This window comes from Sciurus vulgaris (assembly GCF_902686455.1).
Source record: "Sciurus vulgaris genome assembly, chromosome: 17".
NCBI classification, from domain to species: domain Eukaryota; kingdom Metazoa; phylum Chordata; class Mammalia; order Rodentia; family Sciuridae; genus Sciurus; species Sciurus vulgaris.
The window spans coordinates 57267847-57292440 of record NC_136478.1 but is presented as its reverse complement, the minus strand read 5'-3'; the positions used below and the strand labels follow the sequence as shown (position 1 = coordinate 57292440).

Below are 24594 nucleotides of genomic sequence, written 5' to 3'. Positions count from 1 at the left end.
TTGAGGAGTAGGGGTTAGAATTTTTGGTAAATGTGCCTCAATTGGTATTTATGTTTTTTCATGATTGGACCAGGAGGAAGACCACAGAAGTGGTGGTTCAATCATGTTATTAAGGGTTCTACTAAGGGTCCATACTGTCAAAACGGCTTATTTTTGATGGTAAGCTCAATTGCCTAGCCGACAACGTCAGGTTTCTCCCCTGTGAACTTAAACCTTCTTGCCAACACCCACTTCCCATACTGTTTTCTCTGGAAAGAGGTCATTGGGCATGTGCATACTTAAGGGGTAGGAAATCATGTTCCAACTTCTTGAAGACAGGGTATCTTCAAAAAATAGTTGGAATTCTGAATAGGCTGCCTTGCCTGTCTCTTCTCCCCACTTATTTTATTAGTTCATTTTCTCGGCTTGGCTCATGAATATTTTATGCTTTAGGTTATAATCCAATACAACTTTGTTACTCAAATCGTTCCAGGTTTAAACACTGGCATCTTTCCATGACTCCCGGTTCTCCTTAATAAACATATTATTTTGTGTGTTTGTGTAATACTTCCTTTCTGGCGCTGTAAAATGTTCCTGGTTCACCCTGTATAATTTCCTGCCCAGTCCTAGAACCAGCCAAAATTCTTAGGATCCCTGGGTACTTTTATGGAGAGTACTAAAAACTAAAATCTGGACACTAGGTGTGCTGGAACCTGAATTTTAACACGCCCTCTTCAGCTATTTTTTATGAAACTAGGCTTTGAGAATGAGAAACAATGAACCTCTGTTCTTTTTTTTTTTTTTTTTTTTCCTCCCGTTTCGTCAGGCACTTCACCGGTCTCCCCAAGCCAATTACAGCACCGGTCGGCAGAGGGCGCGAGAAGTAAAACAGTCTCCTTTTTATCTCAAAACGTCTTTCCAAGTCAAGAATGACGTGATATAAAGCGCGGAGGAAGGACTAAACTGCGCAAAGGAACTGTCAAAACCGGGAGTGGGCCAAGAGCTGTCACATGGGCACCAGCCGTCACCTGACTAGCGCTCAGGTTCCGCAGGGAGGGGCGGATCGAGCTGAGGGCTCCTGCCGATTGGTGGAGGAGGATCAACACTAGCGCTTTGGGGGCGGGCCTTAAGCAGTTAGGGCTACGATTGGCGTGTGCAATGTCACGTGACGGTGTCGGCCAAGCGCTGGGAAGCTAGCGGGGGTGCCGCACGCGGGTATACGCGCAAGCTTTGAGGTCTCAGGACGCCGATTGGATGTCGTGAGTCATGGGGCGTCGTGCGGCAACTGGCGGGGGTGAGGCCGGCGGGGCGCGCGCCGCGCTACGAGACTGCTGGTTGGCGGACACGAGTCACGTGATTCCAGCTACAGGCGGCAGGCGCCGGTGCGACGTCAACGCAGCCCGCTAAGCCCTCCGGCCTGTGTACCGGGGATCCGCGGTGGCCGACTCTTCCCAGGGCCCGGGTCCGGCGGTTTGCTGAGAACCTTCGTGGCTATCATGGATAACTCCGGGAAGGAAGCGGAGGCCATGGCGCTGCTGGCCGAGGCGGAGCGCAAAGTGAAGAACTCGCAGTCCTTCTTCTCCGGTCTCTTTGGGTAAGAACCCTGAGGGCCAGGGGTGGGCCTGGACCTAGGCTGAGAAGGCGAAGGGCTGCAGGTCTGAAGTGGCGGGGCAGGTGCCAAGGGTCAGAGGGGCTTCTGCGTGGTGACGTGGTCTAAAGCGACAGAGGGGACTGACTGAGGGACCCGGGCCGTCGCAACACGGTTCGAGGAGGAAGTCTGAAATGGTGGAAGAGACGCACAGGCCGAGAAGACATCATCTTGAGGTGGGGAAAGGGACTCGGGCTGAAGACCGGCCAGGGCGCAGAGGAGAACTGGGCCAAGGAAATACGACCTAAGCCCTTGAAGGGGACCTGCCGCGGAGACGGAGAGCAACCGGGTTCAGAGGCCTTTGGGAGCTGGACACCTGCTCGAGGGACCGACCTTCCCAGAGCCTGTCTCGGTAGATTTGTGTGGATTTTGGGTGATGGGATGAGGACTCAAGAAATCTGACACCAGGCAGAGGGGATCAGGATTAGGTCATCCTGGGAGCAATATGCCCATGTCTGGGTGTGTGCAGGTGGCCATGGTGAGTGGGACCCTGGTAAATAGCGATTAGTTTAAGGAGGTCTGAGCAGAGGACCCAGATGGCCGAGTTGAGTGAGGAGGCCTGGGCTACAAGCAGGAGACTGCCGGTGGGGAATGATGACGCCCACCTAGTGGAGGAGTAAGAGGGTGAGAGGGAGGAGGAGGCAGTGGTCAGAGGCCTGCTGTGTGGGCCCTAAGCCCGGGGAGTCAGGAGGGGTGACTGTGGCATGCTTCAGAATAAGGCCTGATAGGTCTGGGAGATAGAACTAACACCTGGGAGGAGGCAGATGCGGTACATAAAGTTCCTGCCAGCTCATAAAAGTCAACCACCCTTTGAGGAATGTTGGTAGCTTAGGAGCATCAAAAGCCCAGGTGTGAAATGTGCCTCTGCCACTTCCTTGGGGACCTTAGATAAGCCGATTTCCCTGATAAAGGGATCACTGGTAAAATCAACTTCAAAAGTTTGTTTGAGTATCACATTTGTGTGAAGTGCTTAGAACTGAACCTGACATGTGGTGAGGGCCCTGAAAATGTCACCAGCCAGAAGGCAACAGATTTGGAGGGGTTGATGGGGACCACAGTGGGAGAGGCCTGGAAGGGCTGGGAGACGGGAGGGAGCGGACCTGGAGAAGAATGGGGAAAGGGCGCTGCCTCGAGGGCTTCACTTGAAGAGGCCTTAGTGGGGCTGCTGGAAGAGGCTCGAGGAGGGGGAGTAGAGCTGGAGGATGGGGAAGGAACATGCAGAGGGGCGTCCTGAATGGGGCTGTGGGAAGCTGTTGAGACCGAGAGGAGGACTGGACAAAGTGGTGGGCTGGCGGAGAGGGACGACTGTGCTGGGGTGGGGCACAGAGTCAGGAACCCCAGAGATGCAGAGCCTGGGGAAGGCCGCTGCAGGAAGACGGGGGAGGGCTGGGAGGAGGGCCTGGGGGTAGGAGGAGACTGTTAGGAGCCTGGCCTCTTTTAAGAAAGGAGAGGAGCTGGAGCCAGTCCTCATTATTTGAGGTTGGATGATGTTTAGCAAGAGAACTTGAAGAATGTGGGTGAATTGCCTGACGTAGAGAAACATCCAGGTCAGATGGGTTGTGTTGATGACGTAAGAAATGTATTTTAGAGGCTGCGAGGTGAAAGAAGGTGTGTGTATGTGTGTTTCTTCCTGCTTCACAAAGGGAGGAGTTCAGGTGCAGTGTTTGGGGGTGGGGCCCAGAGCTCAGTTTTCAGCAGTAGTTTTCCTGGTGATTCTTGAATTCTGGTCCTTTTAGCCCAAACATTAGTGTACAGTTAAGCCGTTTTTGCAGGGAGCACCTTTAGCCCCTGAGACACTTGCCACCTGGTGGGCAAGGCAAGATTTATGCTTGTCAAGTATTGGTGAAGCCACCTTGTCATATGTAAGGAAGGACCAGGTTATGACGTTTATGTGAAGTTCCCGAGCTGAGAGGAAGCTGTGTGAATTGGAGGGAGTCTCTCAGGAATGATCTGGGTCCCAAGGAGCTGGTGACATGCAAAGGGAACAGGTGCTTGGAGGGTGTTCTAGGCAGCAGAGAGTGTGTTTTAGCCAGGCACAATGGCTCACACCTGTAATCCTAGTGACTCAGGAGGCTGAGACAGGAGGCTCACCTGTTTGAGGCCATCCTCAGCAGCTCAGCAAGGATGTAAGTAAAGGTCTAGTGTGAGGGAAGGATGTACCCAGAATGATGGTAGGTATCAAGATCCAGAGGAACCAGGAATGGCTTCTTAGAGGAGGGGCCTCCATCTGGGGGGGTGGTGCTGAACAGGAGTTCTAGGGGTGCACTCTGATAGGGAGCAGCACTCCAGGCAGCGGAGACAGCTTGAGGAAAGGCCCAGAGGAATGGAGCGTGTCTTATGAAGGGTTAGTGCAGGGAGCGCCATGGTGGAGCATCAGGTCAGAAGGGGCAGCCGGGGGAAGTGAGGTGAGACTGGACAAATGTGACCTGTAAGCAGGGGCCTGGGCTTGGTGAGGTGCTGGGGAGCACAGGATTTTAATGGGGCCAGTTCTGAAGGCTTCCCGTTTGCCCTGTAGAAGGGCTGCGGCAGCTGGTGTGGGGGAGAATGGCAGCTGGAGGCTGCTGCAGAGACAGTGGAACTAGAAGACAATATTTGCGAAGTGCTCGCTCTGCCTCTGAGTCCGGCCGGGGGCTGGCACTTACCCTTATTTAGTCCTCGCAGAACCCCTGTGGGGTGGATCAAGAATTTGATTTATTTGCCCAGCACGGCAGTAAGTGGGAGAGGCAGTGCCCAGACCCAGGCCCGCCTGGTTCCAAAGCCCCCTTGCTTAGCCACTCCGCTGTGCTGCAAGAGTAGTGTCTCCTGGAGGCTCGAGTCCATTTCTGGGCACTACGTTTAAGAAGGATGTCTGCAAAGTTTATGGCTTGGTTTTCTGTCACCCCGACTGCCTCTCTGTGGCAGTTCTCTCCAGATATTTGCAAGAAAGTAGGTGGGCTCTTCTGGTCCCTTGCAACTCCAGGAGTTGAGAACGTACTGGCCAGGAAATGAGCAAGGCCTACCTGGAGCCGGTGTCTGGGAGCGGGGCACGTGTCCAGAGGTCAGCTCAAGAGAACCTGCTTTATGGGCGGGATCCGCTCCTGATGCCTCCTCCCCTGGAGCTGGGCTCGCCCTGGTTAAATGTTTAACCAGCTGGCCTTCACTCAAGGCTTGGACTAGGGGGCTGGGGCTCAGCTCATCTCTGGTGCTTCTCCCTCCCCTTTTGGGAACACTTCTTTTTTTTGTTTGTTTTAAATAATTTTTTGTTGTTAATGGATATTTGTTTGTTTGTTTATATGCAGTGCTGAGACTCAAACCCAGTGCCTCACACATGCTAGGCAAGCACTCTACCACTGAGCCACAACCCCTGTTCTTGGGAACCTCTTTGATGACAACTTCTCAAAAGTAGAGGCCTCTACTTGGTCAAGTGGGCCACGGATGATGAGCCTCCCCTGGGATGTTTGTGGGTCGCTCTTGGTGCTTAGACCACTGTCTTTGCTCTTCATTATTTCTGGACCGCCAGACTTTAGGGGCCTTTGATGTACCAGCAGCCATTGAAGGCAGCAGCAGCCGCAGTTAGACCAGAGATGTTTCTGTACCTTCCCTGGGCAATAGGGGGCAGTAGGGGGTGAAAAGGTAGCAAAAACTCTGGAAGCACAGTAAGATGGCAGGAAAAGGTGAGGGAGAAGCCCATTCCCCCTTCCCTTCTTCCTGCTCTGCTCCCAGTGGGTCCAGAGACTTCCCTGCAGAGCTCTTTTGGGATTGTACAGGTTCTGAACAGCAGTTCTGTTCCCTGTGGCTCCTCAGCCCTAAGGTCTCCCCGCCACTTTCCCACCCCAAATCCAAAATAAAGACTCCTTTCCTCTTGATTATCAACATGTATAGGGGGTTTTCTTACCTGTGAAATGAAAACCAGAGTGATGCCTACGTCCTGGGGTTGTCCCAGGGAGCACAGTGAGACCCTGCTGGGCTCAGCAGTGCTTGTCAAGTGCTCAGGAGGACTGTTCTTATTAGATGTTGTCAGTGAGGGTGAGCCGGAGGCCCCGGAGAAGTAGAGTTGAAATGCGCTGTCAGTGCTCTGTTTACAAACAGCGTGTTCCTAAAGATCAGATGTTGACAAGTCAGTTCCTGTTTGAATCTCCTGTGGACATCGGGAGCCCTAGAAGGCTGATTTTTGTAAGCAAAGAATTGCTGCCAGGGTCAGGATGGGTGTCCCTGAGCAGGGCCCGCGGGGGTCTCAGCTGAGTTGGCATAGGCATGAGTCTCCAGCTTTGCTTCCAGATCCTTCCCACCTGCAGAAGCCCCTGGTGTCCTATCCAGTGGGTGCCATGGTGAATCACTGTGCCGGCTGCCAAGATCCACATCTGAAAACTTGGCACCTCCTGCCCAGTCCCAGCGTGGTTTCTTTTCCGAGGGCAGGCAGGGTTTCTGGGGAATCCAAGCGTTCCTGGCATTCTCAGCGGATGGGATTTTGCTGCCAGTCATACAGAGGTTTCTGTACTGCTCCTGCTTGAGCCAGGGCAGAGAGTCGAGGGGCTTTATGGACATCTTTTGAGGAAGTGAAATAGTCACCCTGGGGCTGTGGTGCAGTGTGGTCCCACTGGGAGCAGAGGGGCCACTAAAAGAAACAGTCCTATTGCCAGGTCAGGCAGCAGCCATGGTCCCTGCCTCTGAGCTGACTAGAGGGCGGTGGGCCCTCAGAGAGGCACACTGATCTGCTACATCCCCATGGGATTGGTTCCAAGAACACTACGCATCCTCTAGCAGATACTGAAATCTGCCCAGGCGCCAGTCCTCTTGTAGAAAGTCATGATTTTTGTGTAATCTACAGGTTGCTTAGGATACCTGATACATGTAAGCACTGCAGAAGTACTTGTTATGTAGCATGTTTAGGGAAGAATAACAAGGACATAGTCTTTATATGTTCAGTATAGATGCAGTTTTTTAAAAATATTTTCGATCCACAGTTGGTTGAATCAGTGGATGCAGGGCTGATACTGTCCACATCGTGAGGCAGGCGCAGGCTGATGGGAGACCCAGGACTCTGGAAACAGAAGGAGGGCGACATTCAACTAACACAGAGCAGAGGAGACGCAGCCCATGCTGAGACCCTAAAGTCAGTAAACGTCACTGATTTGTGCTGTCAGTGGGGCCTGATGAGAGTGATGCTGTTATTCACGGGGCACCTGTGGTGTGGTGGGCACTCTGATGGTGCTGTGAGACAGCTCATGCTTCCAGCAGCCTCCGGGCAGTAGACTCATCTCAGTGACCGATGAGGAAACCAAGGCTGCAAGCAGTGAGCTGGCTTTTGAGCCCAGACCTATCTGACTACCCTCAGTGGTTCTTCCAGTACCACAGGTGACTCCGGAGTTCCCGTTTCTGGAATACTGACACCCCTTTCAGTGGGTCTTTCCTCCTCCTCCTCCAGGGGTGGCCACTTGAGCCCCTGCTTCCTGCTGTGCTCTGTGCCAGGCGTTGAGGATATGTGGTCTACACTCCTTAGAGACGCCTCCCCAGTGAGGTTCATTGCCGCCCCCCCCCCCTTACAGCTAAAGAGACCGAGGCTTGAGGGCCACACACTTAGCAAAGTGCCTGAAATTTTCCTCCCCAGGTCACTATGCTCCTAAGTCGTTCTCTTTCTGCCCCTTGCCCTTCCATTACTGGCATGACGTGAGAGGGTCCAGAGGTGACTTCAGGATGAGCAGTTAGCATGCGCTGCCGCAGGTGGTGGCCATTGCTCCCTGGGCCTGGCCAAGCAGTGTGGAGAGTAGGAGGCAGAGCTGCCAGAGCCCGGAGCCCATCCAGGAGGGCACTGCAGAGCGGGAGGCAGTGGATGGTCAATGTTTGCAGGTGGTGGAGGCAGAGAGGCCTCTGGGTGCAGCCAGGAGAGAAGCAAGGCTCAAGGGAGCACCCATGCCTTTTCTTCCGCTCATGTCCCTTCTGCCTGTTGAACTGTTCTGGTGGGCTCTGCAGGCGCCTGGCTTAATGAGTCCTCCCTAGCCTAGCTCGGCACAGCTGGAGCAGAGAGCAAGGTCCATGTGTCAGAGGAGGGAAGCTGGGGTGGTGAGGCTGCCTCATCTAGGAGGACTGCAAGGACAGGCAAGACCCTATTCTACCCTCCTCATTTTCTAGAAGGCTCTTTGAGGTGAGTGAACTGAGGGCGGGACAGGATCCCCAGGACCCCAAGGCCCCTTTCCCAGCCCTGCAAGTCCCTGCAATGTCAGCTTGGCTAGGTCCCTTACACTCCTGTGATGCAGGGCTCACATCTTTGATGTACCCCTTCAGGCAGGGGCCTGGGGCAGTCAGTGCCCAGTGCTGGCCACCATGGAGACGAGCAGCAAATCGAGAGCTGTGCTGTGATGTACGTAAGGGCAGCAGCAGGTCCTCGATTCCTTTCTTCCTCCTGAGGGAGCTGACTAGATGTCAGGGCAGCGGGCCTTCAGGTTGAGGGGAGCTCTGGGCTGGGGTCTGTGGCTGCTGCTCGGGGGAAGGAGGGAGAGAGACTCAGACCTAAAATGGAGGAGTTCCTCCATCTGCCCAGCATTTCAGGGTCCGTGGGGAACTGTAGGTGGGGGTAGGGGGTGGCATGTTTCAGGGAGCCAGGAAGTGCCCAGGGGGTGGAGGAAGGAGGGAGGAGACTGAAATTGCCCTGCAGAACCCCCTGGCCGGGTCCTGCCAGGCATCTGTGCTTTCCTGGCAGTGCTCACCTCTCCATATGGCAGTTGCTGGAGGTTGGTGGCTATGCCTGGGAGACCTGAGACTGCTTCCTCCGCTTTCGGAGCGGGAAGAGAGAAAGCCTGAGTGGTAATTATAGACAGCCCTGCACCAGGCTGGCCCAACCAGTTCCCTGTATTCCCAGTGGCTCAGAGCCGTGGGATGGGAAGAGTGCAGCAGAGGCAGCTTGGAGGAGGCCAGTGGGGGAGGGTCAGCTGTCACATGCGCTGCCACCTAGACCCTTCAGGAGGAGCCCAGAGAGCTGCTCTGGATCTCATGCACTTTAAGTCAGGAGGCTACCCTTAGGTGGGTGGCATGAGCCCGCCCCACATGGGGTAGGAGGCCTGGAGTGAGCTGTGCAGAGGGATAGCTTGCGTGAGCATGGGGCCAGGACTGTTGCCTTGTCGCTCTCTCTGAAGCCCTGTCCCGGCCTCCGGCCCAGAATCTCCGCCTGCCTCACCAGCCTCGCTCCTGCCACTGCCTGCACTGCGGCCATCCTGGCCCGCTTCTCTTCTCCATCTTGACATGTGTGTCTGTCTCAGGGCCTTTGCATGTGCCTGGAGTGCTTGTCCCTCGACATAATGGCTCCTGACTCCCTAAGGTCCCAGCCCCAGTCTCATGTCCTCCCCCAGCCCCTGGAGTGTGCAATCATTGTGAGGTGGCTTGTGGGTCCCTGTCATCGAGGGCCAGGCCCTTCTCCTTTGTTACTTTTCATCTTCAGTGCCCGGCACATAATAAAGTGCCAGATATTTGTCCCCCAGGTAGAGAAATTTGTGCATGAATGTCTTCTTCAGAATTTGCCAGTTTAACTATGCAAGTCACTCTCCTGCTTTGGGGACTTTCCTCTCATCTCCAAAAGAAGAGGATGAGACTCTGGCAGGCAATCCGTTGTCACCCATTACAGCAGCAGCCAGACCCATGGTATTCAGAGGAAGGAGGAGGCAGGCCTCGGGCCTAAGCTGGCATTAGTCCCTCTGGCTTTCACACCCCCCAGTCAGAATTGCCGACCCAGCACAGGCTTGGCCTGGCTTAGTCGGGTCAGAGAATTGCAGTCCAGGCAGCTGACAGGCTTTGTGCCTGGTGTCCGCTCTGTCCCATTCAGCAGAGCGAACCCAGCTGGCGATAGCTCTGTTCATTGTTGCTTATCAGCTTTGGGTCTCTCAGTAGAAGGAGCCATTTCTGCTCTGCCGGGAGGCTAAGCTTTTTGACAACATCTGGAGCTGCCTAGGTAGGTCTTAGTGGTTCCCACAAGGAAGGAAGGATGAGCTGGGGGTCTTTTGGGCGCAGACCTTGATTAAAGTTTGTGAACATGTCCCTTTTAGAGACCATTCCAGAGGGCGGGGGTGTTGCTCAGAAGGTGAGGACCTGGCATGTGTGAGGTGCTGGGTTCCATCCCCAGAGTGAAAGATCTTTCCAGAGAAGGTCCTCCTGAGACATTTTGCAGCCAGGTTTAAGGGACCCTTCTGAATTCTCCACCACCAGAAACTTGAGAAAGCTCACCGTCTCCACAGCCAGGAGTGGGTTCTAAAGAAATCCACTGGCCTGCTGAGGTGAGGCTGGGGAGACGCAGAGATGCCCTGGGGATTGTGTGGTCAGATGTGTGTGTGGGAGGAGCTTGTGTGTACGGCTCCTTCCTGGGGAGAGCAGATGGTAGACTTCATCTGGGGAAGAACCTTTCCTGGTGTGATTTGGATCCAGGAGGCCAGCATTCTGGTCCCTGCCAGCACATTCCCTCCTGGGGTGGTTTGTGGGCTGACAACAGGGGTCAGTCTCACTTTTTCCTTCCAAACTTGCCCACTCATCTGAATTCCAAAATCCAGTGGTTCAAAATCCCCCTGCAGGCCCCTGGACCTGTGGCTGTGTGTCAACCTCAGCAGTTCAGAGCGGCAGGCAGGTCGCACCCTGCACCCACAGTGCACCAGGAAGCCGTGGCTTGCGTTGGCAGGCTTTCAGGGCCGCTGTTGGGCCACTGGGCACGGCTGAAGGGTGGGGTGGGAGGGTAACTTGCCTGGCTTTTAAACACTGCTGTGTTGAGCGTGGGAAGAATTTGAAGTCTGCTTGGTGAGACTCCCAAGGGCATGGGTTTTCTTCTACTGAAGGACCCCCCCCCCCCAGTCAGAAGGACTTCATATGTGCCACATGAAGGTCGAGAAGCCAGAGTAAAGCTGCCCAAAGAGCGGCCCTTTGTTTTTATTTTTTTAAATATACACCTGGGGCTAGAGTTGAGCTCAGTGATAAAGCACTTGCCTATAGCTTGTGCAAGCCCTGGCTTCATCCCCAGCACCACCAAAAAAAAAAAAAAAAAAAAAATAGAAAAGGGGGAAGTGTATCTCTCCCAGGCTTGTTCTATTGCACAGTGAACTTTTTGAGGATTGTTTTGTGTTTTAAATAATGCTATGCTGAATACTCTTGTATCTTTTGTGATTCATCTCTTAGGATAAATTGCCAGAGATGTAATTCATTGCTGGACTACAGTGTCAAATATAAATCCTAATACTAAACATTTTTTTCTTGAATAGATAAAACTTGCAGATGGTTAAAAAAATTAGTACAAACGAGGGTGCACAGTGAATAAGCCTGCCCCCACCCCCGGCCGGCCCTGCGTTGCAGGCTCTGCGCAGAGAGATGCTGTCACTGGCTTTGTCTATTTGTTCAGAAATATTGTTTGTATAAATATGTATGTTTCTATTCTTCTCATCCTGTTTTTTTTTTTTTTTTAACTCAAATGGGAAGGTTTTATGTTTACATCTTAAAATAATATTTCTTTGTATGCTCTATATACTGCGCACAGCCAGTTCTGAATTGGCAGTGATGCACCCCTAGGGTGACGAGGTCTTTGGGGAACAGTGGCCAAGTGCTAGGCACAGGATCAAGGCATCCAGGAAGCAGCAAGCACCTCCAGTGGGGTCAGCCCCCCAGAATGCTTCACAGTCTTTGGAGAAAAGGCATCTGCAGAGTGCCTGGAAACCATTGGTCACCCCCCACACGCATGCAGGAAGTGAAAGAGGACATTAGAGGCTGGGGGCATGGGGAGGTCAGGAAGGCCCACTCTCCCCAGGAGCACCCACCCAGTCCTCTCCAGGAAGCATGCCATTAGGCATCGTGCTGTGCAGATTGTGCCTTTGTGTGCAGGGGTGGAAGCCACAGACTCAGGAGTACAGGGGGTGGTGGCTTAACAGGGAAATTGGGGTGAGAGTGGGAACACATGTCCACTGTCACTGGGGCAGAATGTCTGCTTTCTTTTTGCTAACAGACTAGATGGTGGTCTTATCTTTTTTCCTTTTTCTTTTTCCCCAGAGGTTCATCCAAAATAGAGGAAGCATGCGAAATCTACGCCAGAGCAGCAAACATGTTCAAAATGGCCAAAAACTGGAGTGGTACGTGCTCTCTGCAGAGCTCAGCTCCCAATCCTGCAGTCCAGGGCGGGAGGTTGGCTTGTGGCTCTCAGCCTCAGGAATTCTAAGATTCTGGAGTCAGCTGGAGAAGCGTGCAGGGAAGGAACCTTCGAGGAGTGGGAGAGACCCTAATGCCTCCCTGAGTCCAGTGAGATATTTTGCACCTTAGGTTAAGGTGGGAGGACTGTGACAGAGAAGGATGGAAGGGATAGATATGAGTAGATCATTGAATCCTGGTAGACCAACTTGAATGAGCTCTTTGAAGGAGTTGCCCTAGAATTTCAGGTTTCCTGGAAACATGTCCCTTTTGCATCCCTTCAGAGTCTTGCCTCTGGGCTGAGGGTGTGTACTGGTGACTCTAATAACATTAATCACAGCTACCATTTATTGAGCACTCTATGAAGTAGCCATTGCACACAACTTAATTAAATTATCCCAGCAACCCATGAGGGTTCCATTAATATCCCCATTTTGCAGACTGAGACCAAGGCCTGGCTTACCCTTGCCCATGGTGTCCCTACTGCTAACCAGCAGAATCAGGGTTCAGAAGCTAGGGCTCCTCTGGTGCAGCGCAGGTGCTTCACCCACTGATGGGGAACTGTCCTAGGGAGAAAAGGCAGGCAGGGGGCAGGGTGGTCCTCAAGGGCACTGAGGTGAGTGTGTGTTTGGGGGGTGCATGTCCCTGGGGAGGAGGCCCTGAGGCCTTAATACTTCTAGTGTCAGCAACACCAGATCAAGGAAATCAGGCCAGAGAGTTTTGGAACTCGGGGAGGAACTTTCTAGACATGGAGGAAGTCAACCCATGGATGGAGCCATGGGGGTGGGGTGCAGGGGTGCAGGGTGAACTCGATCGTCACCATGTTCTGAGAATGCTATTTGCTGGTTTCCCAAAAAATTAGAAGAGTTTTTTCTCAGCTTTCACAAGATGCTGCGTGTGTTTATCCTCCCAGATTCATAAAGGACCCTAAGAGAAGGAAAGCCTATTTTTTACTCACATACATGTTACTTTTCTCCTAAAATTGGTTACCACCTCCCCAGTGATTCAAACAGAAGTCCAATCCATTTTCCCTGCTGTTAGCCCTTTTATATTAAAATTTAGGACTCAGATTTGGAGCTCTTAAAAATAATAATGAAGACAGGCATGGTGACATAGCCCTGTAATCCCAGCACCTTGGGAGGCTGAAGCAGGAGGATCGCAAGATCAAGGCCAGCCTTAGTAACTTAGCAAGGCCCTAAGCAACTCAGTGAGACACCATCTAACAATAAAAAAAAAAAAATTAAAAGGGCTGGGGATGTGGCTTAGTGGTTAAGTACCCCTGAGTTCAATCTCAGGTACCAAAAAAAAAAAAAAAAAAGGAAAAGAAAATAATAACGAGCTGGGCACAGTGGTGCACGCCTGTAATCCCAGTCACTCAGGAGACCAAGGCAGGAGAATTCCAGTTTCAGGGCTGCCTCAGCAACTTAGTGAGGCCCTAAGCAACTCTGTGAGACCCTATCTCAAAATAAAATATGCAAAGGGCTGGGATGTGGCTCAGTGATGGAGCACCCTGGGTTCAGTGCTGGTACTGGGGGAAAAAATAATGGTGATGATAACAGAATCACAGAGTAAAGCCCTGGAAGGCTTTGTGTCCCACTTAGAGGGTGGGCCTGGCCACCTCAGCCTCAGGAATTCTAAGATTCTGGAGTCAGCTGGAGAAGCGTGCAGGGAAGGAACCTTCGAGGAGTGGGAGAGACCCTAATGCTTCCCACGTCAGTCAGGAGCCTGTGGACAGTGGCTGAGGGCCCAGGCACTTTTCTGTTCGTACTCGAACCCTTACTGTCCACGTCCTGTCTCCCTTTCTGGATGTGGAGCCCCTGGAGGGGGTGGACCCTGGGTCTCTGGCTACTTGCCTCACAATGAGTGTAGTGCTCTGTCCCACCAGAGTCCAGGGCTTGGGGAATTAGGAGGAGCTTCAGGGAGTTGTGGGGCAAGGAAATAGGATTGGGAAAGGGGAGCAGGTGGAGGTGTTACTTAGCTTGATTTCACTTGCCCCTTCTTCCCAGAACTCCTCCCTCCAGGCTGCCCCATAACTTAGCTCCACCTCGCCTTCTGAGGCGGGTTGAGGCTCCCCAGGAGCATGCCAAGGCCAGGAGTCCCTGGCGCCTCCTCACCTTGCTTTTATGTCCTATGCGTCCCTGAGCTCCACCTGACTTTTTGGAACTGTAGAAGTGGTGGCCCTGGAGATGGCCACAGAGGCTGAGATGAGGAGGGTGGGATTTGAGCTGGGCCAACAACCTGGCTCTTGCTGTGTCTAGGACTGTGTTGTCCCTTGAGTCAGCTTCCCGTCTCCCTCAGAGACTGCAGGTGGACCACCAGGAGCCTCGACCCAGAGCTCAGGAGACCTGCAGCTGCCTGGCCTGTCTGGGGCTCTCTTCTTCCCCTTCTAGAGAGCGCGGCCCTCGTCTGGGCAGTGTCTCTGTGGTCCCACCGAGGCCAGGACTATTCTTGTCATCTGTTCCAGCTGCTGGGAATGCTTTCTGCCAGGCTGCCCAGCTGCATCTACAGCTCCAGAGCAAGCACGACGCAGCCACCTGCTTTGTGGATGCCGGCAACGCCTTCAAGAAAGCTGACCCCCAAGGTGAGGGCCTCTGTGGCCACATGGCTGGCTGCCCAGGGCAGCGAGCACTCTTCCCCAGTCCTCAGGTGTCTGTGCTGCTCTGTTTTTTCCACTGACTAACATGGGATAGGCTGGAGGCAAAGCCAGCCGTAACTTCAGAATCGGCCCTCCTCGGACTGGCACTGTGTCCTGCTCCAGGTCCCCACATCCCCTCCCCTGTGATGTGCCGCCTGTCACTCCCCTCCCCAAGCCTGCGAGCATTTGGGAGTGGGAGTTAGATTTCAGACCCACCGCCTGCCAGGGAGAGAAGCAAAGCTGTTCCGTTGTCAGAATTAACATGCAGAAGGGAGCGGGGGCGCCCCAGACCAGCCAGGTAGGAGTCGCTGCCGAAAAAGGAGCGGAAATTATCCTAACCTGGCTTCCTGGGCCCTGGGGGAAAGTCAGAGAGAACCGAGCCTCGCTGGAGTTGCCAGAGAACAGGCTCCTTCGCATGAGAGCCTGTGTGTGGGGACAGAAGCCTCCTCAGGGCTGACTGGGAGTGAGAAACAGTTGTGTTCCCCCAGGGTCTGTCCTGCAGCAGAGGCACAGCCCACAGGGCGTACCAGGCTTTGGGATTTTGTGGGGCAGGAATTTTGCTGTGTGTGTGTGTGTGTGTGTGTGTGTGTGTGTGTGCGCGCGCACCATGCACATGGTGCCAGATCCAACCCAGAGCTTGCACATGGCGAGCAGGTCTCTGACACGAGCCATGGATCCCCACTCCCAGGAGTTTTACCTTTCTCTTAATTTGTGTGCCAACTTTCAGTTTTAGCAAGTAGAGATATTTTCTTTTTAAATGACCATCTAGTGTCAGTATCTTCTCAGGAGAATGGGGAGTAGGTGAACATGTATCTTTAGATGTGCTCTCGGAATGAAGTCTGCCCTTGCAGGAGAGGGTGGTGGCTGCAGAGCTGGTGCCTGTCTCCGGGGCCCCTCCAGTGCTGCTTTGCACACCGCCGCTGGGGGTTGCTGCTGCATGCTGGTGTCAGAGTGGGGACGATTCCCAGTGCAGGCTTTGCTTTCTTCTTGGTTGTATAGAACAGGAAGCTTTCCTGTGTTCCCAGACTGACCAGTCTCTCCTTTCTAGCTGGTGTCTCACAGAGGTTGGCCTAAGTGGTTACGTTTGAGGTTTGGGCTTGACAAGGACAGGAGAGGAGCACATAGCAGAACTCATGGGTGACTCAGTGACCCAGGGTAACGCTGGGTTTGTTTTCAGCTTGAATCAGCCTGGGAGTCTCGGCGTCCTTCTCAGAACACTCCCCCAGCTGTCCCTTCTGCTCCCTGGGGAACCAGTCGACCTGGAGATGCTGCCTTAGCATCTGTGACGCTCAGCTGCTGCCCTATCCGGAGTGACTGGAAGGACTTGTTTCTGGGGTGGCAGCTGCCAGGCTGCCTGACGTGTGCATGTGCCTTGTGCTGTGGTCGCAGCCTTGCCTGATCTGAGCATGCAGGGTATGGGCCTTGCCCAGGTGTGGCTCACCCTTGGCCATAGAAAGCAGGGAAGGTGGCCGCTGAGGAGCCAGACCAGTGGGAAAGTGCACTGAGGATGCATCTTGGGAGCTAAGGTGGAGACGCAGGCTTGGAGGGGACCTTGAGGGGCATCAGGGAGGGGCAGCAGCCACCCCTCCACCTCCAGATACCCTCCCCAGTTGCAGCTCCAGTCAGGGGCTGTGGTGAGGGGAAGAGGGCACATTTGCATAGGGGTGACAGCTGCTTTGTGTCTGGGCAGTCAGGGCTCACAGGGATGGGTGTGGCAGCTGCATGTGGCTCACAGGGGAGGAGGTGCATGGTCTCTCTGGGAGGATCCAGTGACCTCAGGCAAGTCCCTCACTCTTTGGAGCCTCCATTTCCTCCTCTGTTAAAGCACAGATAATGTGCTGCATGGCCTCAGGCCTGAGTCATACACATCCTGTAAGGGGTAGCCCTGGGGTCCTGCCTGCCTGAATTCCCCTAGCAAGGATCTTCCCTAGCCCAGTGTCCTCGCCTGCCTGGCCAGCCTCAACCTGCCACTCCCGAGGATCCCAGAGCAGCTGCTGTGCCTGAGGCCTGCACTTGGGATTTGGGCTCCCTGCAGTGTGCTTTCCCTCCACAGGGGGGGCCTGCTGCCCTTGGGGTGCTGGAGAGGCCACGCATGTTGTCAGTGGTTCCTCAGAGCCTCCTGACGGCTGGCTGCTGCTTTGTGTGCACTTGGGCCAGGAAGTGCCCTTCCCTGGCCTGCTCAACGGTGGGCAGAAGTGTCCACGGTGTGAGTGTCCCTGGGGCAGGGAAGCGCCCCAGCCTCATTTGTCTGCCCCCTCCCCAACACCTGCTACCATTTACTGGGTGTCTACCGTATACCAGACACCTGGCACCTTTTAGCCCATTCACTTCCTTGTTCCCCTCTGTGACTTGTACCTGTTCTGTGAGGAGGAGGAGGAGGTGGGCTGAGGCCTGGATGTGATCAGGGAGAGGCAGAGCTCTCTGGCTCTGTGCCCAGTGGGAGCAGCTGTAGCGGAGGGGGCAGCGTGGCCTGGGCCTACGCTCTCCCTGAGGGGCAGGTCCCCTAAAGCCCCTTTCCAGTCTGCGAGTGGGCAGAGGAGGAGTGGGGCCAACCAGGGAGCCGGGCCTGCTCCTCCTGTCCAGGGGCATGCTGAGGCCTGATGACCTGAGATAAACCCAGTGTTGGAGTGTGTTAGAAGCTTGTTCAGGAGCAGGCCAGGGTGTCATCTGGCAGCCTGCCGCTTTCCAGGGTAGCTGTTCCCAGATCAAGGAGCTGGCACAGAGGGGACTTAGCTCCATGAACCCATGTTCTTCCCCTGCTGCCACTGCAGGGGCCACTGCCTGCTGACTAGAGCCCAGGCCCGCAGGCCTGGAGACAGCTGCTGTTCTCACTGAGGAGCAGCCTTTGCCTGCAGGGGCCAGGTTGAGCTCCCTGGCGTTCGACCAGCAGAGGGAGCCAGCTCGCAGCCGGGGCCAGGCTGCGAGCAGCCGGGTGGAGGCTGTTGCCTCTCTGCTTGCCGGCTGCTAGCTCAGCCCTTGCTTCCAGACCTGCTTGGTTACAAAATTGTGAGTGGATGTGAAGTAGCACTTTTCAGGCTACTGTTTTGTTGTCGTCTTCTCTTTCCATCTCCTCTCCCTACTGCTCTGATCTTCCAGCTATCAGTCTCTAAACCTTGCTGAATGGTGTACATTCTCTGAATCTTCTTTGGGTCCCCGGAGGCCTTTCAGAGTTGGACAGAACCTGCAGATTCCCAGAGTAGCACACAGACACTACTTTTCCCATATGTACATGGAACGGGGTTTGTAGACCTCCTGAGAGCTCAGTCACAGAGCACAGGCTCAGGGTCTCTGTTCAGGCAGCTCCCAGATCAGCAGTCCCTCGGAAGCAGACACCAGGCCTGGTGCTTTCCAGTAGCATCCTCACTCAGGTGAGCTGAGGTCACTCGCCCAGCCAACTGGGTGGGGATGAGAGCTGTGATTGACCTGTGGTCTGCCCAGGCCCTCTGCCTCCCTTGTCCTCCCTCCTCCAGAGTCCCTCTTCTGAGATGCATTAAATTGGTGTTTAAAAAAACACCGCCCCGAGAGCTCATTTCTATCTGCTAGAAAATGCCTCCCACTCATGCTTCTCTCTCCTCCAAATAACTTGTTTAAAAAAAAAAAAAAAAAAAAAAAAAAAGGAAAAAGAAAAAGCCTTTCCCAAATTTAAAATCTTGCGAGAGATAGTACAACAAAGGTAGCCGGCTTCCTCCTCTCAGTGCCATCTTGGTATGTTTGGGCTTTTTGGCAAAACCTGCAGCGTGAGGAGCCTGTGGTGGTGAGCCAGGTCGAGGACCCTGAGAGCATAGGATGGTGTCCTGCCTCCCGAGGGGTAGAGAGAAGGGTGTTGGCAAGTCCACCTTGAAGGGGCCCTGACATTCCCAGCATCTGGCCTCCTGTGCCAGAGATCCAGGCGAGACTGGCATAGGGGGCAGATTCTGCTTAGGCTCCTGCAGCAGGGGTAGCGGAACCCAGGTGGGATCCAGGTTTCCCTGCCACTTCAAGATGACCTCAGATGTCGGGCCTCCAGCCCCACCTTCCCCTTGGGAGCAGCTCTGAGCAGGGCCTTAGCGCGTCTGGCTCAGCACACCCTTGGGAGTCCGGTTGTCAGCTCCAGCTGTGCCCTGCCCTAGTGCTGCTAGGAAGCTGGTGGAATCTTGACAGCCCAGCAAATCACAGTGTGCAGAGCAGATCAGTTCATTCCCTCTCCTCCCGGGCCCTAAGTGCGCCCAGAGCCCTGGCAGCGCTGAGCACCTGCTGCTCTCACCAGCCTGTCGCTGCCTTTCCTTGGGATCTGCTGCTGTGACTTCACGCTCTCATTTCTCCTCTGCACTTCCTTTTTCTTTCCCAGAGGCCATTAACTGTTTGATGAGAGCTATCGAGATCTACACAGACATGGTAAGGGTCACTGGTTGTCCCAGCCTCCCCTCTCCTCCCTTAGCACCCTGCATGTCCCTTGTTCTACTGCCAACACCAGGTAGGGGAGCGGGAGCCCTGGAGAATTTGGTCACCTGAGCTGGACTGGCCTGGGCCGCAGGAGCCTGGCAGCGCCTCCTTCCTATCCTGCTCTATCCTTTGGGTTGTCGTGGGTTTGGCGTTGGGAGTTCTGGTTATGCCTCCCTGCGTCCAGCACCTTCCCTTGGCCTGGCGTTCCCCAGTGTCCTGTTCGAGTAGCAACTCCTGGCAGCCCAGAGGGAGAGGGGAGCCCGGAGAAGGCTCAGCCGCCCTGGGAATGCAGCCCCGGGCCGTGGCAGGGAGCCAGGTGATGGACCCAGATTTGCCCTGTTGCCCTGGCTCCTGTCAACTGTTCACTCCGCCACGGGCCACCGCTGCCTGATCAGACTACCTCGGGCAGGAACACAGGGCAAGGCTGCAGTGACTGCAGCACTTCAACAGTCACAGCAGTGGCCATTTGTTGAAGCAGACACTGCAAGTGGTCAGCTCTTCCCCATAGCAGCAGCCCATGGAGGTCAGCTGTTGTCATCTCGGTCTGACAGACAAGGAATGTGGAAACGCAGGAGTGGCCTCTTGCCCAGAGACATGGGGCTACAAACAGGAGCCTTTGAGACCCCAGACTAAATCTAGCTGGGCACAGGACCTCATCCTTTCAGCTTGGCACAGAGGGTAGCCTTGGATGAGGCTCCCTGTGCAGTGTGAGAGGACAGGATCCTGGACACTGGGCAGAGGCAAGCGGAAGGGAGCCTAGTGTCTTGGAACTTGAGGCTCCCTTGGGTAGCTCTGGGCATGCCCAGAGGAGGCGGAAGGGCAGGGTGCTTGCCTGTGGGAAGGGCTGGCTCCATGGCCACACAGTCAGGGGCCCCTGGGCAGGGGAACTCTTGAGCCCTTGGTCCTGGTTTCCCCAAAGCCTTCCACCTGGTGACTGCAGATCCTTCTGCCCCTCTGGACCAGTGTCTGCCCTCTTGCATCACCTTTGGGGTATTGCCATCCATCAATGCCCCACAGTTAGGGTAAAAAGAGGCCAGGACACTGGAGGGACTTGCCCAGGTCACTGGCCACACTGCATTCCCACTAGGCCACTAGGCGTTGGCCTTCTCTCGTGCTTCTCTCCTGGCATGGCTGAAGGGCAGGAGTGGAGGCATCTCAGCCGATGGGGGGGTGGGGCACACGAAGTCTTTGGTCACAGTGGCCGTTTCCCATGCCCTCCCAGGGCCGATTCACCATCGCAGCCAAGCACCACATTTCCATTGCTGAGATCTATGAGACGGAGCTGGTGGACATCGAGAAGGTGAGTGGCATCGGCCCCGCCAGGCTGACTGCCGGGAGCCTGGCTTCTCCCCCTCCAGGAGAATCCTCTGGTGCCGCCAGAGCTGGAAAAGGGTGTTCCAAGACCCGGCAGGGCACGACTGAGGGTGACTGGCACCGAGGCCGGCCCGCCCTCCAGTCCACGCCCACTCATATCTCCCCAGGCCATCGCCCACTACGAGCAGTCCGCCGACTACTACAAAGGCGAGGAGTCCAACAGGTATCCTCCCACCTGCCCGCATCTCAGATGCAGGGCCCGCTGCCCCCTTTCCTCATGCCTCTCTCCCCTACAGCTCAGCCAACAAGTGTCTGCTGAAGGTGGCTGGCTACGCCGCCCAGCTGGAGCAGTATCAGAAGGCCATCGACATCTATGAACAGGTGGGGACAGGGCCGGGCCTCACCATCTGCTCAGGGCAGTATGCCCCTCAGAAGTGCCAAACCAGTGTCCTGCGCTCAGCATCGTCCTCCCTGCCTCTGCCGTCTCCACCTGCCTGCCTCCTGTGGCCTTCACCTAGTATTCACCCGGCTAATGGCTTTCTCTGCCCACGTAGGCCCCATGTGGTGTCACTTCTCTCCGGGGGTGCCCTTCCACCCCCACACAGGAGCTGCCTGTAGGCTCCAGAGCAAGGCAGCCTCCACACAACTAGTCGAGGGAGGGGAATGGCCATGGGTGGCAGATCAGATTCCCTTCTCTGCAGTGGGATGCAGGGAATGTCACATGGTCCCCCCTCTGCTGTATGGGGAGGGCTGGACTGTAGCCAAGAGAAAGGCAGGCAGCTGGCCTGGGGAGAGAGAGGCAGGCACCGCCTCTCATCTTCCAGCAGTTGCCACCCCTCTGCCCACTGGGTGCCAGCCTCCTCACTGTCCTGAGCCCCTGGGAGGCCCATGGACACCTGGCTTCCACCCGTCCCAAACCCTGTCCTTATCACATCCTAGTCCTAGTCACTCATATTCCAGTTACTGACTACCCTGGGCCAGTCCCTGGCTTGCTACCCTTGGGGTCTTCAGGTAACAGGGCCTCACCCAGGGCTGGACCCAGCTCTCAGCCAGCCCTCAGATCCTGGCAGAGAATCTGTCCCCCAAGTTGCTTGTCCTGAGCTCACTGGGCTCCTCCACACGACCCCAGGTAGGAACCAATGCCATGGACAGCCCCCTTCTCAAGTACAGCGCCAAGGACTACTTCTTCAAGGCGGCCCTCTGCCACTTCTGCATCGACATGCTCAATGCCAAGGTGAGCCAGAGCTGGAGGGCCTGCCTGGGACTTTCCATACCAACCACATGGTGGCCACTGGACCCCATGTGTCTGTCACCAGGTCAGGTCACCACTTGCTACCAGAGGGAGAGGGGTGTGTTCCTTCCTCCATCTGTTCCCTGCCCATTGGACTTTGCATGGGAGACACTAGCTGTCACTGAGGCCACTCCATCCTGTTGTCACCGTAGGTTCCTAACACTTGGCTCACCCAGTGCTGGGATTTTTCTTTTGTGGGTACACTTCTCAGATCCTTTCTGCATCCCTTAAGGGCAGCAATGCTGTCACCCCCCCTTTACCAGTGCAGATGCTGGGCTGAGGGTTCCTTTTGAGGCCTCCTGGCCAGTGAGCTGCAGCCCTGCCCTGCAGCGTGCTTGCTTCCTGATGGCGTGAAAGTAGCCATAGCCTGCGTCCTGCCCACCTGTTTTCAAGACTTCTTGGCAAGAGGAGGCAGTGCTGGGGGAGGGGCTGGAAGTGGGGACTGGATTCTGACCAGCTGGCGTTTTCCAGGCAGACCACGGGCCTCTGCCGGGCCTGGGACACCTGCTGTCTCTGGCTGATCTGCTTTGCTCCCCTGCCTCCCTAGGCAAGCTCTGCTCCCCTGTGGGCCCCAGCAAGGTGGCTGCCAGCGCAGGGTTCTCTTGTGGTGCTGGGTTTGGAACCCAGAGCCTTGAACCCGTGTGGCAGGCCTTCTACCACCCAGCTCACTCCAGCCTGTGAGCTTGGGTTTTGTAGGCCTGTGACCACGGCTCCACTCCACTGCCCCTGTGCCCTCTCTGGGTGTTTTCCCACTTTCAAAATGGGCTTGCCATCATTTGGCCCTGCCAGGGTCTTCATGAAGGTTAACGTGGGGAGTGGCCAGCCAGGCCTTCCATATAGGACATGATCATTTGCCCCCTTCCCTGCCACCATCTCTGCATCCAGGCTGGCACTGAGCTCAGCTCCATCAAATAGTGTTAGGCACAGAGCCTGGTGACACCAGAGGCTGGGGTACACAGAGCAGACTTGGGGCTGCTAGCAGTCCCCAGGTCCCTTCCCCACCAGGCAGTGTCCATCGGATCTCTTCATTGGCTTGCCTTGTTCCTCCCTCTCCCGCTGCCCAGCTTGCAGTCCAGAGGTACGAGGAGCTGTTCCCAGCCTTCTCTGATTCCCGGGAGTGCAAGCTGATGAAGGTGAGTGCTGGACTCAGGTCCCCCTGCCGGACCCCTCAGCAGAGCAGGGTGTTGGTAGTCAGGGTGAGGGGCTCCTGAGGACAGGACCTGGATGCTTGCGCTCCAGGTAGGATAATCACCAGGATCTGTCCAGTGCTTTTCCAAGGGTTTGTGTTTGGTTTTCTTCCTTCTGCCAGTTGAGTCTCCAGTCCCTAGATGAGCAGACTGCTGAGCCAGGGATGGCTGGGGCAGGCTGGGGGCTGGGTGTTGACACATGCACGCACACACCTGTGTTCCGCCAGGAGGGTGCCCTGGGAGAGAGCCGTGTCTGTTGAGTAGATGGGCAGGGCTGAGACAGGCCCCTTTCCTGTCCGTGGCGTTGGAGTCCCCCTCAGGGTCAGACCCCTTCCCAGGCCAGGCCCCAGCCAGCCTTGCCCCTCACCCCTGCCTGCCATTTGTTTGCAGAAGTTGTTAGAAGCTCATGAGGAACAGAATGTAGACAGCTACACAGAGTCGGTGAGTAGGCAGTGTGGATGCCAGGTCCCCTCCAGGGGACGGTCCCCAGGGCAGACTGCCCTCCTCAACACACTGCCCCAGATTTCTCCTTTTTGTCTCTGGCCCCTGGGCCCCTGGCTGGAATTTCTTTCTCCTCAGTCACTCACCCCAGCATCCTCACAAGTCTCTCCTAGAGGTGTGGGAGCTTTGCCTGTTTTGTAAGTGGCAGCCCTGAGGCCAAGGAGGGAAGGGGACTCAGCCTTGGCCCCTTGGGATTGCAGACCCCACATCTGTCTGCTCACAAAGCCAAGGTCTTTGCACCCCTGGGAGTCTCCCAGGGGAGCAGTGGAGGCTGTCTCACACCAGGCACTTGATGTGGCCCGGGAGGGAGGAGCCTCTGCGGGGGAGAGGGATCCCCAGGGCCAGCCCCCTTTCCCCAGTGGACCTGCCCGCATGAATAGCTCCCTTTCCTTACTCTGCTCTAAAATTCTGGAACTCACTTGTGTCCACTTCTGTCTGGTCCAACTTTGGTTTTCTGGGTGGCGTGTGCCACGCCTCTGTTCCCTAGGTGCTCCCAGGAATTTAAGCCAACCCCCTCCGATCCATCGATCCCAGAGAGGGGGCCCAGGGGAAGTGGGTGGGCAGGCAGGGCTGGTCCCCCACCCTCCTTCTCAGAGACCAGAGATGACAGGAGCACATCTGGAAGAGCCCCTGGGCTGCAGGGCTGGGCTGGGCAGAGGCTGTCTCACCCGCTGCACCTGCAGGTGAAGGAGTACGACTCCATCTCGCGGCTGGACCAGTGGCTCACCACCATGCTGCTGCGCATCAAGAAGACCATCCAGGGCGATGAGGAGGACCTGCGCTAAGCCCCGCCTCCCACCTGTCTTCTGTCTGTCTGCTCAGAGACTAGCCGGCCTTGAGACCTTCCCTCCCCTTCCCCAGCTGGGGAGTCTCGCAGGCCACGTGGGTGGCAGTGTGGTCTCAGCACCACTTCAGGGCGCCAGAGGCCAGGGCCTGCTGGCTGGACAGTCACCCTCTGTTCTCGCTACATCCCTCACCCCCTGCCCATTTATTTAAGCCCTTAAAGGTATCCTCCACCCCAGAACCAGGTGTGCAGAATCTTCAATATAGACCTGTTTGCTCTAGGTCCTGTCTGGAGTCTGGGATCAGTACCTGGTCCCTATCTTCTGAGCAGCTGAGTCACAAGGCTGGTTTCTTCACTCCCACCTTGTCCCCAGCTGAGCTCTGAGTACACATAGCTACCCAGATTTGCTCTCACTGCTCGGGGTGTGCTCCACCCTAGCCTCCTGCAGCCCCCCACCTCTCAGGTTAGCCCTGGGCCCTGGAGCCCAGAGGGTGTCCCCAGACCCACCCTTGTGCCTGCTCCTTCCCCAGTGCTTCAAGGTTTTGTCAGTTGGTTGGAAGCTGCAGCTGGTCCAGGAAGGAAAATAAAAAACGCCACTTTTGCATGAGTCTCTCTTCCTCCTCACCTGACACCCTCCTCAGCCCACGGCGTCCCCTCCTGGCCTTGGGCACATTCTGTGGGTAGTGGGACATGCTCTCTTGAGCAGGCTTG

The 24594-nt window shown here is 55.5% G+C and overlaps 1 protein-coding gene across 2 annotated transcripts; it reads left to right on the top strand.

Moving 5' to 3' along the window:
• Window positions 1–1330: 1330 nt before the first annotated feature.
• NAPA (NSF attachment protein alpha) lies at window positions 1331–24490 on the top strand. Of its 2 annotated transcripts, none has more exons than XM_079119998.1 (11): window positions 1331–1573; window positions 11615–11694; window positions 14214–14330; window positions 18712–18758; window positions 20029–20106; window positions 20288–20343; window positions 20417–20501; window positions 21250–21354; window positions 22476–22544; window positions 22989–23039; window positions 23587–23776. In XM_079119998.1, the coding sequence occupies exons 1-11, from the start codon at window positions 1476–1478 to the stop codon at window positions 23602–23604; spliced, it is 804 nt and encodes a 267-aa protein (XP_078976124.1). In that variant the 5' UTR covers window positions 1331–1475; the 3' UTR covers window positions 23605–23776. The 2 variants fall into 2 exon arrangements, with proteins under 2 accessions (XP_078976124.1, XP_078976125.1); XM_079119999.1 differs by lacking the exon at window positions 23587–23776 and adding an exon at window positions 23783–24490 and having other exon boundaries at window positions 1335–1573.
• The last annotated feature ends 104 nt before the right edge of the window (window positions 24491–24594 follow it).